Genomic DNA, 16,449 nt, shown 5'->3' with positions numbered 1-16,449 from the left:
GGAAAAAAGTGAGAAAATGGAGAACAATAAATGATACTTGCATTAAATTCCTGGGTGTAAATACATGAATACTTAAGATAGGAGTATTTTATCACAAGATGGTTAGCCTGTCTAAAATCTAAGTCTTTTCAATGTGTCTTGGTGGGTGTGAAATTCTGAGAGTCCTTTTAGCTGGAGCTGTTCCTTGAGGACAGCTCACTGGCTTGTTCCCGCAGGTCTCTGCAGCGCAAGAGGAGTTAAATGTTTGCACAGGGATCAGTTGTTTTCCTTGTTCAGTGTTTACCAGCTTGACTAACTAGGCACCACATTTGCTACCAGCAAGTGGCAAACTTAAATGCAATCTCAAATGCAAATACAAGCTTGGAGAGCCTGTTCACAATGTAAAAGGTAGTGACTGGAAGAAAGGATGGAGTCCTCAGCAGTGGCACATCAGGCCCACAGGTATGTTTAATACCCTCAAGAAATTCTTCCAGGGTCTGAGTTAAATTATATTTAAAGTATCTGTCTTGAACAAAAAATAACTAAGTCCTTTAATGATTGTTCAAGTGTTCCTGGCAGCCCTGATTATTACTGCTGGTATTTATCTATTCAGTACTGCCTTGTGCTTTCTTTAGCTTTTTCCACCTGCATGAAGTCAAGGGAAATCTTTCTGAGAGCAGCAGGTGATGGCTCAAACTCTCTGAAGAGGGAGAAAAGAACTCCAAGAGGTGCAGGAAGAGTTGAAATGAACCCCTTATGTGTAATAACTGCATTCTTTATTTTGTAGGCATGTGTTAGTGTTTAGTGGATCTGCTTCCCAGCTCTCGTGTGTGGACATCAGAAAAGTTGTTGAATGTGACCACTAATTTGCATCTGTTCAGGATGTGGCTTATTTGCTGTCATGACTCATGATGTATAAGGATGTTAAATGTGTCACTGCTTTTCTGCAGAAGGGATGGGACTTGAAAAACATGAGGCTGTATGTGCCTGGGTAAATTGCCAGTGTTTGCAGTGGTCCCATGCTATGGTCCTATTGTCTCTCAAGCCTTCTCAGGGCTTTAGAGTTTAAGACTCTTTGAGGCCCAACTGTGAACCATTCAAAAGTTGAAATTCTATGTTGTTCAGAGTGCGTTTGAATATACCTGGTATTGCTTCTTTCAGATCATCTTGTAGCCATTCTGCATTTAGCATCTAGGAAAATAATAGTTGTTGTTAAAGTCCTAAAAGCATGGAAGCAACTGGGTCAGACTGTAAGGTCTCCTTCACCCTAGGGGCTAAGGGTGGATGATTTGAAGGGTCTGTGAAACAGGTATGAGCAAGTGATCCTACCTACCCTTAGCAGTGTCATGCACTTAAGAAAGTCTGAGCTGGAAGGATATTGGACTCTTTGGCCACAAACTCCATACATTTACCTGAAAATTTGAATTCTTTGGTCTCAACAGCCTTCTTGGCAATGATTTGTATGTCACACTGAAGAACACTTGTACTGGTTTCTTATAAACTTGTTGCCTGAAGTCATTGAGTGCTCCTGTTCTGTGGTGTGCTCCTCCTCTGTTCATCTCTCTGTGTCACTGATCAGTGTATAGCTCATTTTCAAACACCAGAGCTTCAGTTAGGCAACACAGTAAATTCAGGTACCTCTCCAGAACACAGTGATCACATGAGGCTGTGCTGACTGGGGATGAACTCTCCTTCCTGTTCAAGAGTGTTCCAAGAACAGATTAACTTTTTCACTTTTGGAGTTCATGCTAGATTGGGTATAATTCTGGCACAAGATTGTGTGCTGTGCTTTGATCATTCTGGCAGGTAATGTGATAATGCACCCACTCCTGGTTCAAATCTAGCACGACCGCCAGGTGACAGAGCCATACACAGATCTGGTATTTGTTATCAGGGAATCACCAGAGCATGAGAAATACTCTGTGGGGTCAGATCTAGTATCCATTTGGCACAGTGCTGTGTCACCAGCAGTGGCAAAAGGAGGTGATATTCAGGGAGAGCACGTGAACTTGGCCATGTTCTGTGGTCCACCCCAGCAGGTAAATGTTCCAGTCCCTTAATCATCCTTGTAGTCCTCTGTTGGACACTTTCTAGCATATCCTCTTGAAGCTGGGATCCCAAAACTGGACCCAATACTCCAGACGTGGTCTCACCAGAGCAGAGAGAGGAAGGAGAACCTCTCTTGCCCTGCTGGTCACACTCTTCTTAATGCACCCCAGGATACCATCGGTCTTCATGGCCTCAAGGGCACATTGTTAGGTCTACTTGAATTATTCTGTGATCATGTCTCACATCTTGTGCAGGTTCACCAATGCTTCAGAGGCAAAATGCCACCCCTTGCCTCCTTCCTCCTTCCTAATATCCATTCTGATGATACCCAGCCCTGTACTGGCTTTGTTTTACTGATGCTGCATGCTGAGCTGCTGACTACAGAGACCACCATCAATGCTTTTGAAGGACACTTCTGTTTGTGGCCATTGCTGCACTTGGCCAGGGTAACCAATGGGGCCAGAGATGCAAAAGAGCACACAGGTGCACTCTGATGCCTTTCCATGTCTTGAATCTACAGCAGACTAAAAAGCTGGGATTGAAATTTGGGTTTGCTTCAAAGATGGATTTTGCTCTTGGTGCCTGTGGAGTAATCTCAAGCTTGGCTTTCCTTTTTCTGTCACTCCACTTCTGCAGTTCTGTCTTTAAGGTGTTTTGGTGTTGAGTAAGCATAAAATTGTGGAAGACCACCCAGTTTCCACATCAGGCTGTATTAATGGCCTTTCTGCCCAGTTGTTCTCTGACTCTTGCTTTGCTTGAGGCATTTTTTTTGTCTTGCTACTACATTTCCAGTCATACTGGTTGGGTTCTGGCATTCTTTGGAATATGGCATCTGTGCACTTGCTGCACTTGTGTCCAGCATTACTAATGTTCCTCCTGGGTCTGGCCTTTCCAATTGATTTGCTTTCTGTGAATAAAACTTTTGAATGTTATCAGCTTCCCTTTCCAGCTTGCAGTAGCTTTTCCTCCATAGATAAATGCACTCCAAGTTTGCAGGTGTTTTCAGATACTTGAGCACTGGTGGTTATCAGGTTTGTTCAACTAGCAGATGCCTGCTTGCTTGGAACAGTTGGGCTGAAGAATATTGCCCTTATGCTAAATCATTTGTGTTCCACTCTCCCCATCCAGTCCGTTTGTCAGTAGAGACAATAACACAAAATTCCTGAGCAGCAGAGGTTGTTTTTCCCTCTGAAATATGCAGCATGTTTGTTTCCTTGGAAAAACTGTTAGCATGAAATCATGCCCACAGAAAATAACTCCTGAACCAGTGTGGCTAATAATTGGGAGGATAGTAGAGAGTAATACACTAAATAAAAGTGAAGTTCTAGGTGGGTTAAAATTCACCACTGCCACAAATCTGCTTGGGATTTAGAGACTATTTCAGCTCTCAAAAAGAGATGTAAAGAAAGTACATAAGCAGGTAATTTCAGCATTTCAAAGTGAATTTTTTTTCAGATATGCTGGAGTGTTTCCCTTGACATTTCCAATTGGAAAGGATCAAATTGCCTGCAAACAGAACCATCTAAATTGCTGCTACACAGTAGGAATGATTTGAGCAGGCAGGTGAAACCTGCAACAATGGGATTTACATTTTCCACCAGCAAATACAGACAAATGAATTACAGATTTCTGAATTATGTCAGGTTTGTCTGGTTCATTACAAGTGATAAACCCACAGGCTTTTCTTCGATAAAAATAGTCTCTCAAGCCAACTTTTATTCTACTGATTGGTGGCTGTGCATGGCCAGGATTTTAAAATAAATAAAATGAGATGAGAAGGGCAATGAGGCTGGGGAGGGGTCTGGAGCACAGCCCTGTGAGGAGAGCCTGAGGGAGCTGGGGGTGTTTAGACTCAAGAAGGTGAGAAGAGAAGAAAAGGAGGCTCAGGGAAGACCTTATTGCTCTCTACAGCTACCTGAAGGGAGGTTGTAGCCAGGTGGGGGTTGGTCTCTTCTCCCAGGCAGGCAACCAGCCCCACAGCAACAGGACACAGTCTCAAGCTGTGCCAGGGGAGGTTTAGGCTGGAGGTGAGGAGAAAGTTCTTCCCAGAAAGAGTGATTGGCCCTTGGAATGTGCTGCCCAGGGAGGTGGTGGAGTCACCATCCCTGGAGGTGTTCAGGAGGGGATTGGATGTGGCACTTGGAGCCATGGTTTAGTTAGTCACGAGGTGTTGGGTGACAGGTTGGACTTGACGATCTCTGAGGTCTTTTCCAACCTTATTGATTCTGTGATTCTATAAACCCAGAGCTTTCCCTTGTTTGCTTTCAATGAAAGGAAAATCAGAATATAATCTCATTTGGAAAGCAGAACTCCCTCTTAATAGCTCCTTGAGTTAATCAGAATCCAGCATAGAAAAGAGCTTGAAGATACTGCACTGATCACTTTTTTCCTTCCCACTTTTTCAGAAAGGGGCTGTTTGCTGGCATGAAGCTGAAGAAGAAAAAGAAAGGCGAGAAAGGGTTGACTATTACGAACAAAGACGCGCTGGGTAAGGCCTCATAAACCAATATTGCAACGAGGAGCGGGTGGGGGATTAAATTGCACCACATTTCATGTGAACTCATTTGGTCTGTGTCTTAGGGCTTAGTATTGATAAAATGGGCAGTAAATTCCTCATCACTCCTAAGTAAGCAGACAGCTAATTATTTTTGACTTAACTGTTTCATTAAGCCCACGTTCAGATTCCCTGAGTCCAGACTGCTATATCTGGTAGAGTAAACCAAAAATTCTCACTTTGATTCTTACCATGGGGAGACATTTTTGGAAAGATTTGGTTTTGTTCCCCCTGCTCTAGTGATAGATAACTCATTGTATGTGTGTAATTCCTCCAGAAGGTCTGCTGCTTCTAGAAACCATTAAGAAGTTGGTGGTGGCTGGATTGGTTGGCTCAATAAACCTGGGAGCTTAGTGGCAATTCTCCTCTTAAATGTACAGCAGTTTTTTAGTTAATGTTTTATCTTTAATAATGTGTTTGTTTGCCTTTTTTTTTTAACCAACATGGGTACAACCACATGACACACAGAGTCTCCCATTTCTTTCCCTTAACACGGCAATCATTTCCAAGCTAAGGACACATTGCCCTGCACATCCTACTGCTGTCATTTTTCTGGCATCACCATACTCCTCCTATTCACCAAACTCTGCATTTCAGTCCCAGCAGAGTCTTCACCTCCTGTAATTGTATTTTATAATCTTGTGCCTCAGATTTCATGGGATTTTGACAGCATGTTTAGTGCAGCCCTTGAATTACAGCCTCGTGATAAACCAGCCATGTGTGTCTTGACTCTGTTGGGTAGAAACAAGAATCCATCAGTGCTATAAGCACTATTTAGCTAGAGGGCACTACTTTTAAAGAAGAATCCATCAGTGCTATAAGGACTATTTAGCTAGAGGGCACTACTTTTAAAGAAGAATCCATCAGTGCTATAAGCACTATTTAGCTAAAGGGCACTACTTTTAAAGAAGAATCCATCAGTGCTATAAGCACCATTTAGCTAAAGGGCACTACTTTTAAACATATTCCTCCCTGGTCCTTACAGCAAGGGCTTTTGGGGCAGAGACAAGTAAGCTTCTTATTAATTACAAATATCTTGGAGTTCTTTTACACTCCATGAAATCTACCATGCTCTGCAAGATTCACTATACTGTAGTTTGCTTCAGTCTTCCATGTGAATGCTCAGATTTCTGTTTAATTCTAATTACTGTGTTTGAATCACCGGATCACTTGGGATCCTTATGCTGTGTATTCATCTATTTCATTGACATCTTCGCTGGTGAAGAGTCTGAACTAGGAAAGATACAGCAAACACCATTTCTCTCTTGTCTTGAGATTTGGGCAGTAGGGAAATGTTGTCAGGGAACCATTTACTGGATCCACACAGGGAGTAACTCCTGCAGCTCTGCGTGACAACACTCTGGTATGCATGACACACACGTGGTTATTGAGAGGGGACAGGACAGTGATTCAGGTATTAAAATGTCAGGAAAATGGAGCTGTAAAGGGGAAAAGAACCACTGCAAAGAGTTTACATCTCAATAGAAACAACATAGAGCTCACAGAAAATGGTCCAGGCAGGGCATCATGCTGACAAGACCCCTGACCTCCAGCTGGGAGGAAGTTGTATCTTTTTTAGCCTCAGCGCAAACAACACAGACTGTGACAGGCCCACAATCAAACAGCATGCACTAGAGTAAATAGGATGTGGTGGGTAGTCATGGGAACTTGGGGCTACAGATGCAAGACTGTGGAGAGATGCCTTTGCCTCTAGGGCTGAAAATCAGGCTATGCCTGCAAAGGTGCAGAGTCAAATTCACCATCCCTATATATTAGAGAGGTTGGGCAAGATCCAGAGTGGCAACTGGGGAGCACACATGTTATATGAGTAAAGAACTTTCATGGAGCTGGCTCAAGCCTGGCTGCCTTGCAACACAAGCCAAAGTTGTCTCTGTATCTGTCTGGTGGTTTACTTCTGAGTAGGTGCTTGTGGAAGCCAGCCAAAAAAGCAATTTTCAGATCTGATGAGAGCTATCCAAGTGAGTTTTACTGTATGATATATGATCCTTTGCTACCAGTTGCTAAATGCCCCTCAAGTGAATAAATTTTGTCTAGTTTTGTAATGTGAGCACAGTGCTGCAGAGTACTTGCAGAAAATATACTTGGGTATGTTCCCTTTCATTTTATGCAAGGTCATCCATAAGGTCACCTAAGCCCCTGGGTATTGCTAGGCTAGTCATCTTTACTGTTTGAAGGTAGCACTTAACAGATTTTACACCAGAAATAACTCAGGTACAGGGCCACTGAACTTTTCTTTCTTATAACTTTCACTATTGGACTGAGAAATGTAACTATTAAACTTTCACTTAAAACACACAACTCCCTTCCCAAGGAAGATATTGAACACAGACATTCTTGTCAAGGGGCTGAGATGTTGGCAGGGCTTCTGTCAGAGCAGCAGGAGAAATCAGAGCAATGCAGGAAGGGCTTCCCTGGCCAAATGTAGATGTGTATATCTGAGCTAGTTGCTGAGATTCTGTTTATGGTCAGGAAGAAAAATAAGCACTTCTGGAAGCAATTTGTCTCATCAGAGTATCACTCTGCAAGACATCCATGAATCATCATCTTCAACTACTTGTACAGCTATCTAGCTGCCTAGCAGTACAAGATTTTCCAGTTCATCATCTCTACAAAAGGGGATGGTGAAAAATTACATTAAACTCCACTTTGGTCACTTGGAAGGGTCTGAAGTGAGTCAGACTGCTGTGACAAACCTTGGGTGGCAGACTCACTGCTGGAAAGCAACATATTCAACCCCAGCAATACTCTCTGTCTTTCTAGCAGATGAGAGATGGAGCAGTTGGGTGTGATTAGTGTGCATGTACCTGCTATGAGTGCACAGGGATTGAAGACAGCAGCTACAGCCATGATTTATAAGGTGCATGACTTTCTGCAGGAGGGCAACTGATTACATCAATACTGCTCCATACAGACCAGCACTGTATCTCTGATTGTGATACCCAGATTGCTCCATACAGACCAGCACTGTATCTCTGATTGTGATACCCAGATAAATAAAACATTCAGTTCATGCTGATGAATTCACTGCTCTGTTGCAAGTTTCCTAGCAGAAATCAGAGGTGAGTTTACTTTCTTGATTGTTGTTTTCACCAGGTGATCATGATGAAAGTGCAAGTCTTCACCACGATACTCTCAGAATACAAGAGGAAGGAGAGGAAGACCAAATGACCAGTGACACACTGGCCAGTGCTTTTGGATCCCTAAGCCCAAAGAGGAAAAGGTGCTCCTTGGCATACCTTACCTAACATCCCTTAAGACACCTTTTCCATCCTCCTTGGGAATGGTACCATCCTAGGACAATATACCTGCTAACAGAAAACCCATTTGCTGACAGCAGTGATGCCTTCACTCCTGCTCCCCTACATGGCAGACTGGGATGTACTTGTCAGGAAAATATTATCAGGTTAAAACTGATTGTCACCAAATGCAGGGGGAGGTTGAAATGGATGCTGACAGTCCCTCAGCTGTGCTGATTAACTCTGCTGATGAAAATGAGCTTAAAGAGGACAGCAACCACAATAGCCAAGAGTGTGTGTAGTTGTTTTTTATGTACAGGTGAGGAATGGAGCCAGATTTCATAGGATATACAGGAGAAATGGTTCCCATGCACAGCTGGTAGCTGCATTGATCTGTGTGAATGCAAAACTTTCCCTATTATCAAGTATATGAGAAACACAGGGATGGTCCCTGCTGATGCAGTCAAGCCTAACAGCTCACAACCAAGCTACCTGCCATAACCAATGTTTGCTTAGTGGTGAGAAGTCTTTCCAACATGTCTTCAAGTACCAGCTCTTGCCTAAAGATGCCTAATGACCTCCTTCATCTTTCAAATAGGGCAAAGCTGGTGACCAAAATTCATGAAGAGGATATGAAATCCCAGAACTACCAGGTGAGCAGGGTGACAGCCCTTATATACTTGTGAAATCCACAGGCAGGCTGGCCATGAGCCCAGGAGTGCATGTGGTGTTCTTGTACTCCACAGATTGCTATCACTATCATTGAGGCAAGACAGTTGGTGGGTGAGAACATTGACCCTGTGGTGATCATTGAAATAGGTGATGAGAAGAAGCAAACAACAGTGAAGGAAGGCACAAATGCACCTTTCTACAATGAGGTAGGTGCTGTCTTTTGAAGAAGACTCTTTCTTCAATGGATATGGGTGGTCTCCAGCACTTGGTAGCTCAAAAGGGGATGAAGTAAGCTTGTAGCACCTGTATGCTTGAGTAGGCAAGTCTGCCCATAAGCTGTTTGAGTTTCAAGCTTAGCCAAGCACCAGCAATAGCTCCTTTAGGATTATCTTGTCAAGATTTGTCCATCCTGTTCCCCACCCCCTCCACTGGATCCTGCCCTACTACCAGTGCTCTGCAGCTTTTTCAAATGACTCATTTAGGTGCTATGTCTAACCTCCCTTTTCTTCTGTTTCATTGTTCCAGCCTTTTCTTGGCATACATTTGTCCCAGCTGGTGACAAAGGAGTCCTAAACAACTCCCTACACCAACTGGTCCTTTGGGTTTCCTTGTACCTCCTGTCCCTTTGACAATACTCTCTGATGCAGAGTGAGGGCCACAGGCATTTGCAAAGGGCAGTGTTGTGCAGCTATGCAAGAAGGAGAATAGAACATAGGTCTGAGCCAGGGAGCAAGACCTTCCTATGTTCACCACTGCCTCCCTAGCAACTCCAGCACTCTGTGTGGCAACCCAGAAAGCTAAACCCTGCTGTGACAGCGCTGGCTAGCAGCACAAGGGCAATTCTGATCTGCTGTCTCCTTTTCCCACAGTACTTCCTATTTGATTTCGTTGGACCGCAGGTGTTCCTCTTCGACAAAATAATCAACATCTCTGTAAGTACCTAGGAAAGCAGTAGGGAGTGGTGCTGGCTGTTGCTGCTCATTACCTCTGTTTGGATTCTTCCTTATGCTGGCTGGGAAGAGACACAGTGGCATTCTTTAACTGGCCTTTTTCTAACAGGTTATGCACAACAAACTGATCGGGAGTGTGTTGATAGGCTTCTTTAAAGTAGATCTGGGAACAGTGTATAGCCAGCCAGGTAAGCAGTGCATTTTCTGCTCTTTTTTTCTGTTATATGAGATATGAGGCAGGGAAAAAGAGGAGAGGGAGATAAAACTTAAAAAATAAATAAATCTGGAAGGGTTGTTTTCTTATTTGAATAGCAGAGCACCAGACACAGGTTTGGAAACAAGTTCAACACTGAAACCACTTTGACAACCTGCCCATTGAGGGGGAGCACTTATTAAAGGGTGGCTTTTCTTTAGGGAGTCAGAGTGGGCCGCAGAATGCTCTACAGAACCCAACTCACTCATTCATTATAGAGCATCCAGAACTCTGTCTTATGTGTTCAGGTAGAAGAGGTGGAGGGAAGCAGAAAAGGGTGGAGCATGGAAGGAATGGTGAGGAAAGCACAAGATGAGAGAGGTGCAAACCATAACAGGATGGAGGAGGAGATGATGAAGAGGAGACCATGGGCTCGCTTGACCTGCCATCCTCAGAGCTGTCCAGTGCTTTCTGAAACTTGAACACAAAGAAAGATCTCCTAGCCCTTTCTTGGCCTGTTTTTAGAACCACCAACAAAACTAGTGTCTTTCTCTTTTTCATAATTACTCAAAGCCCTGGTCCTATTCCCAGTCTTTGGAATGGACATATTTAGGCCACTTTCTATAGAAGTCCCACTCAGTTAAGGAAAATTGCACAGACATTCATGTCACCCTCTTGTCAGTGCTCCTGCAAGAGTCAGTAGAGAGCACTGACCTGACTGAAGGGAACAGCCTGTGTCTGTACTCAGACTGCCTTAGTCTCTGAATTAGGTCCTGTATTTCTTGCTCCTGGGTGTTTAAATTTGTTCACTTTACAGGTCATCAGTTTTGTGACAAGTGGGCACTTCTCACAGACCCTGCTGACATTAGGACTGGAGCCAAGGGATACCTGAAGTGTGACATCAGTGTGACTGGGAAAGGTGATGCAATACAAGCTACGCAGAAAACAGCTGATACTGAGGAGCAGATTGAAAAGTACTGCTTTCTTCTCTCCTAAGTACCTCAAGAGTCCTCTGCCCTCCTTTCAGTCAGGATAGCATTGTACAGCTGGTTGTTCTTATGTGCTCAAAGAGAGTTTTTACAATGCCCTCAACCAAACTAAAGGGCATGCTGGAGTCACTTCTCAGCAGCTATTAGAGCTGACCGTGCCCTGTGGCTAAGTGCCAGATTATCCCTGACAGAAGATTCATTGATCTGAAACCAATGAAACATTTCTGAAAAGCAGAGAAGTAAGAAGAAAAAATATGGAGAAAAGCTATTCCTTCTCATCTATGAGATGTGTGTGCATGGATATTTTCTATAGATAAAGAGGAAACATTGGAGGTCATGTGGGACAGGGCTCTGAGCAATCTGATCTAGTTAAAGATGTCCTTGCTCACTGCAGGGGGTGTGGGGTGGACTAGATGATTCTTAAAGATACTTTCCAACCCAAAGCATTCTATGATTCCATGATAAATTCAAGTGTGTTAGCATTCTTCCTGTAAAACACAGACATTCAAGGTGGCCAAGTATGCTGCCAGCCTACCTTTAAATTTTACAAGAGCAGTGTTTCTGGTCAACACTGACATACTGGGTCAAGGCCATGTAGGGCCATCGACATGATGGAGGGATGAAATACCTGGTCTACAGGGAAAGGGGAGTGGGGATGGGAGAGAGGGCGTTGGTTTCTTGAGACTTAAGAAGAGCAGGTTGAGAGGTATCCTACATGAAGAGGGTAGAGACAGAGTCACAGTATCACAGTACCACAGTATAACTAAGGTTGGAAGAGACCCCAAGGATCATCAAGTCCAACCTGTCCCAACAGACCTCACAACTAGACCATGGCACCAAGTGCCATGTCCAATCTCCCCTTGAACACCTCCAGGGACGGTGACTCCACCACCTCCCTGGGCAGCCCATTCCAATGACGAACGACTTGCTCAGTGAAGAACTTTTTCTTCACTTCGAGTCTAAACCTCCCCTGGCACAGCTTTTCAGAGGAATATAGTAGAAGGATGTGAGTCTTAGGACTCAGGTTAGAACAAAGGAATTTCAGAACAGATAGATTTATTTATTTTTTTTTACCATAAAGGTGGTCAAAAGTAGCAGGGTCCCAGAGAGAGTGGGGAATCTCCATCCTCAGAGATAGTAAGAATTTACTGGGCAAGATCCTGAGCAACCTGATCTAACTGAATCTGGTTCTGTATCACATAGACAAGTTTGCCATGTAACATTGCATGATTTTTCTCCTGTTAATTAGAAAATGTTTTGGTTTAGATGCTGAAGCAAATGCTTATGCCTTTTTGTGTCTTCTCAGGATGCAAGCTAACTCAAGATGACAACTTTGTTGGGAAAAGCATAACTTCATTTTCTGAGTTGTCAATTTTAAGGAACCTCCTTCCATTTTCTTTCAGGAACCTCTTGATCCCCAAAGGCTTTCCATCTGAAAGACCGTGGGCCAGATTTTACGTGAGAATTTACAAAGCCGAAGGACTTCCGAAGATGAACTCCAGCATCATGGCCAATGTCACCAAAGCATTCATAGGGGACAGTAAGGACCTTGTGGATCCATATGTGGTGGTCATGTTTGCAGGTCAAATGGTAATTGAGATCCTTTTGATCATAAATGTAGGCCTTCTTCCCTACTGGTTATGCTTCAGGCTGGTGATTGAGCGCTGGCTCTGGGAATGGAGTGAGCCTGGCCCAGGGTGGGTCTTTGTGGGGGCTCTGCATACCTAGCATGCAGGCTTATGCTTAGAAAACGAACTGCAGTGATCATATTTTATGCTAGAAAAATGGACTCAGTTAAAGCAATTCCACTGGCACATGCAGCCTGGTAGCTGTAATGAATTTAATCTTTTCTGAGGAAAACTGCAGCGCATCACCACCACCCAGGTATTTCAAAAGCTGTTTGGAGATGTGCAATTTGTAGCAGAAAGGCCAAAGTCTGGCTTCACAAATCTGTTTTGTACACAAGGGCCATGAAGGATTAGATTTTATTGCAGGCTCTGCTGCGTGGAGGTGCGAACTCTTTAGCCACAATGTGGTCATTTATTAGATGTGGAAGGAAAGTAACGAGCTAATAGAAAAGCTGAGCTGCTTTCAAGGTATTTGTGCTTTAAAAAATGGCTGAAGAGATGTTGCTAAGTGCAATTTCCATTATATGAATTGCCATTCTCCAGAGTCTCACCCCTCTGTTTGCTGGGCTTTCATTGCAGGGTCGGACAACGGTGCAAAAGAACTGTGCAGATCCAATATGGCACGAGCAGATCGTCTTCAAGGAAATGTTCCCTCCCCTCTGCCGGAGAGTCAAAATCCAGGTCTGGGATGAAGGCAGCATGAATGATGTGGCCTTAGCCACCCACTTCATTGACTTGAAGAAAATATCAAATGAACAAGATGGTGACAAAGGTAAAATGTCTATTCCAGCACGTGCCCTTAAAGTAAAATCCTCCTGCTCGGAATGTGGGCACTGGCTGACCCCATTTCAGGAATGCCTAGAGCTCAAGTGAACATCCATAGTTTTTGCTAGTTTTCAGAGACCTCCTCTCACCTAATTTGAAGTTATGATATGCTTGGTGCATGGTGGTCTGCCACTGCCTTTCTCGTTACAGGGCTGCTATCAAATTTGGTACCTTCTCTGTGACTGTGGCACATCCATTAGGGATGACTGATGTAAGTTTATAGTTCATGTGATTTTCGGTTGGGCAACAAAAGCACAGGGAGCAAACCATGGGCAGAGTAAACTTGTGTTTTTGGTCTACCCAGTAAGAGCAAAGTATTTAGGCAAAGCTCAGCTGGGTGCTGTCACAGCTCGAGGAGGTACCATGGACTGACATGTTTATCCTCACATATATGAGGTAAAGCTCACTATCTGGAGTCTTTTCAGTGATCTATGTGTGTAATATGGCCAGTTATCATAGCTTAGCAAAGGGAGAGCAGGTGCAGAACTGGCAATTCAAACATCTGAGTCCTTTAACAGAAACTAAAAGATAAATCACATAAACTGAGTGGTGACACAGTCTTGGGAACAGTTTAGACAAGCTGAGAAAGCCTTTATTCCACTCCCGCTGTGTCACAGCCCTCAGTCGATAGAAGCAAGCTAATTTTTTCAAGAGGTGCAGTAGACACCATGCCCCAGCACATGCAGCTTGAGCACCTTCTGAGAAAGCTCCATGCTGACAAGATCCCTGCTTGTGTATAGGCAGAGACTCCCTGGTGCCTAAGAATTACCCTGCAAAACAGTGCTCTATATGAGGCAGTCCTCATGCTTATAATTGGGTCCAGGTCTGGCTTTTAGTGCCCAAGAGGCAAGATTTTTTGAAGCAGCCACTGAGGAGAGTGTGCTAGCACCTAACAGAAATGACATTAAAGTGCTTTATCTCCAGGGTTTTTGCCTACCTTTGGGCCTGCCTGGATTAATCTCTATGGCTCACCCAGGAACCACGGCCTCATAGATGACTACCAGGAGCTCAATGAAGGTTTTGGAGAAGGAGTCTCCTTCAGGGGACGTCTCTTCATTGAGATTGCTGTAGAGATACTTTCAGGAGGGGCACGTGAGTCAAAGTTTTCAAGTGTTATCAAGGATATCAAATTGCCATCTAAAGACTTCAAAGCATCCAAAGGAAAAGACAAGCCCGAGAAAGCAGGAGAGGATCGGAAGTCAGCTTCTCCTTCAGATAAGATGAACTCAACTGAAGTGGAAGTCGAGCCATTTGATGTGCCTGCAGAGGTCAGTATGATACTAAGGTATTGATTGACATGTGTTCCTAAACCCCCAGGGATGGCACTGAGGTGTGGAGTTTTGTTCAAGACGGGGAACACTGTTCTTATGTGCTCCCTACTGCTTCTCTGTGCCTCCATAGTCTTGGGAGCTTCCCATAGTATTGTAGCACAGGTGAAGCATTAATGTGTACCTATAACTCATAAAAAGTAGGACTTGGTTGCCATAAAACAGTCTCTGCATTAGCTGCATCCATATGCTGCTACTAGAAATGTGTATGACATAACATCTGCTGAATGACAGAGAGCCAGTGGGGGCTGCTGGTAATGTTAAAGTCTGATTTCTTGAATTCAAGGAAATCAGTTGTTGATTAAAGTCAGCAGGGAATCACTGACATAGAGAATTTGTACAAGTGCTGAGATGCACAGCCAAGCCTGTTTCACCGCCAAGCCTGTTTCACTGCCCTGCATCATCAATGCGGTTTTAGATTGCTAATCTCTTTGGGAGAGGAGCTGCACATCATGCGCTCAGTCCCGACATGCTGTTAATTCATGCCACTTTCCTAACTCCACCTGTTGTCCTGCATTACATCATAGAAAGATCTGTGCTCTGATGCTTTGGGAAGGTTGTGCTGTTGTGGCAGGGGATGAGGGCTCAGGTCCTGAGCCAATACCTGAGCTTTGATTCTCTGCACCATCGCATTGCCAGCTGAGAGCAACAGGACATTGGTGCATATCCCATCTCTGCATTTTGTTACCTAGTAAATAGGAAGAAAAATATTCTCATGACTAATTTTCTCCCCATTTCAGAATGTCATTCATCAAAGTTCCAGTAAAGGGTAGTGAGTCTTATGTAACCAGCTGTGATATAGGTGGGCAATATTAAGACCAAAGTCACCTAAACTTACCTCTTTCCCCAATTATTTCAGTCTCTCAGAGAAGAGGGATTACTTGTTCCTACAAGCTGTGCCACAATGACCACCTCAATCCAATAAATCTAAGACAGTAACACAGCTGCTAGAGACTCCTCTGTGCTGTAAAAAAGAATAGAAGGTTAATTAAATGTAAACTTTCTGCCTCCTCCTTCTCCAATAGATCTATGAAGAGAGATTTGAGGAATTCCTCCTCTTTGGGGCATTTTTTGAAGCCACAATGATTGATAGGAAGGTTGGGGACAAGCCAATAACCTTTGAGGTTTCTGTTGGTAAGTGTGTTAAGCTCTTCTTCAAAGTAGAGGGAGTCTCAGGAGCAGAAGAATGATATGTGCCATTGACAGCTGTATCTCAGGGGTCAGAAGTCAGCTTCAGAACAGGGTTTATATTTGAATTAAACCCTGACCATCACTTTTCTGCATAGCAGTCAAACCGGGCATACTGATGCCTAGCATCTCTACTCCCAGGTGCCCTACAAATCCTCTCAATCATTATATACAGCAACTCACCCAGTATTTAGCCTCCTAATCTCTTGGGAGACCAAACTCAATTTGCTTCAGGGTTCATTCTGTGGTGCCACTTGACCATCTTGGCCAACCCCATTGAGCTACATGTAAGTCTGTGAATGTGGCATCCAGGTGATGTACAGCCAAGCAGCAAAATGCATACACCAGCTTATTCTCTAAGATTCTCCTGCTAAGTCCTGTCCTCTCTGAGTAAAGCAGGACTGTACTGCATAAGCAACCCCCTCATAGTGGAGCTGAATTGTCCTCAGGAGCAGGCTAAAGAGAGAATGAAGATATTTTCATAGACACTGAGTATTTTCAAAGCAAGAAGAAGTTTCCCTCAAGAGAGAAGCTTGAATAGGTTTCATTTCCCTTGAAGAGGTTTGCTTGTATCTGTGCTAGCCCCACTAAGAGTCTAAGTGCACACTGGCACCCTGACACTTCCTATTGTTGTGTTTATGTACCCCAGTGTTGCTGTCTACAACCTCCAAGCCAATCATCTGTTTAAGTGTTTAAGAACAGACTGGATGAGGCACTTGGTGCCGTGGCTTAGTTGATTGGATGGTGTTGGGTGATAGGTTGGACTTGATGATCTTGAAGGTCTTTTCCAACCTGGTCTGGTCTGGTCTGGTCTGGTCTGGTCTATTCTATTCTATT

The 16,449-nt window shown here is 43.9% G+C and overlaps 1 protein-coding gene across 1 annotated transcript in view; it reads left to right on the top strand.

Annotated features, from left to right (window-relative positions):
• The first annotated feature begins 406 nt into the window (after window positions 1-406).
• FER1L6 (fer-1 like family member 6) overlaps window positions 407-16,449 on the top strand; it is a 52,319-nt gene continuing 36,276 nt past the window's right edge. The window contains exons 1-12 of the mRNA XM_054167373.1: window positions 407-441; window positions 4,434-4,516; window positions 7,697-7,823; window positions 8,438-8,492; window positions 8,586-8,717; window positions 9,381-9,443; window positions 9,571-9,649; window positions 10,472-10,628; window positions 12,047-12,233; window positions 12,851-13,043; window positions 14,021-14,364; window positions 15,450-15,558. Of these exons, the coding sequence (XP_054023348.1) occupies window positions 407-441; window positions 4,434-4,516; window positions 7,697-7,823; window positions 8,438-8,492; window positions 8,586-8,717; window positions 9,381-9,443; window positions 9,571-9,649; window positions 10,472-10,628; window positions 12,047-12,233; window positions 12,851-13,043; window positions 14,021-14,364; window positions 15,450-15,558 (1,564 nt within the window). The remainder of the gene's footprint in view (window positions 442-4,433; window positions 4,517-7,696; window positions 7,824-8,437; window positions 8,493-8,585; window positions 8,718-9,380; window positions 9,444-9,570; window positions 9,650-10,471; window positions 10,629-12,046; window positions 12,234-12,850; window positions 13,044-14,020; window positions 14,365-15,449; window positions 15,559-16,449) is intronic.

The sequence above is a fragment of the Dryobates pubescens genome, chromosome 14, assembly GCF_014839835.1.
Source record: "Dryobates pubescens isolate bDryPub1 chromosome 14, bDryPub1.pri, whole genome shotgun sequence".
In the NCBI taxonomy this organism is placed as follows: domain Eukaryota; kingdom Metazoa; phylum Chordata; class Aves; order Piciformes; family Picidae; genus Dryobates; species Dryobates pubescens.
Note: the sequence above shows the minus strand (reverse complement) of the source record. Positions and strands in the feature narration are given on the sequence as shown.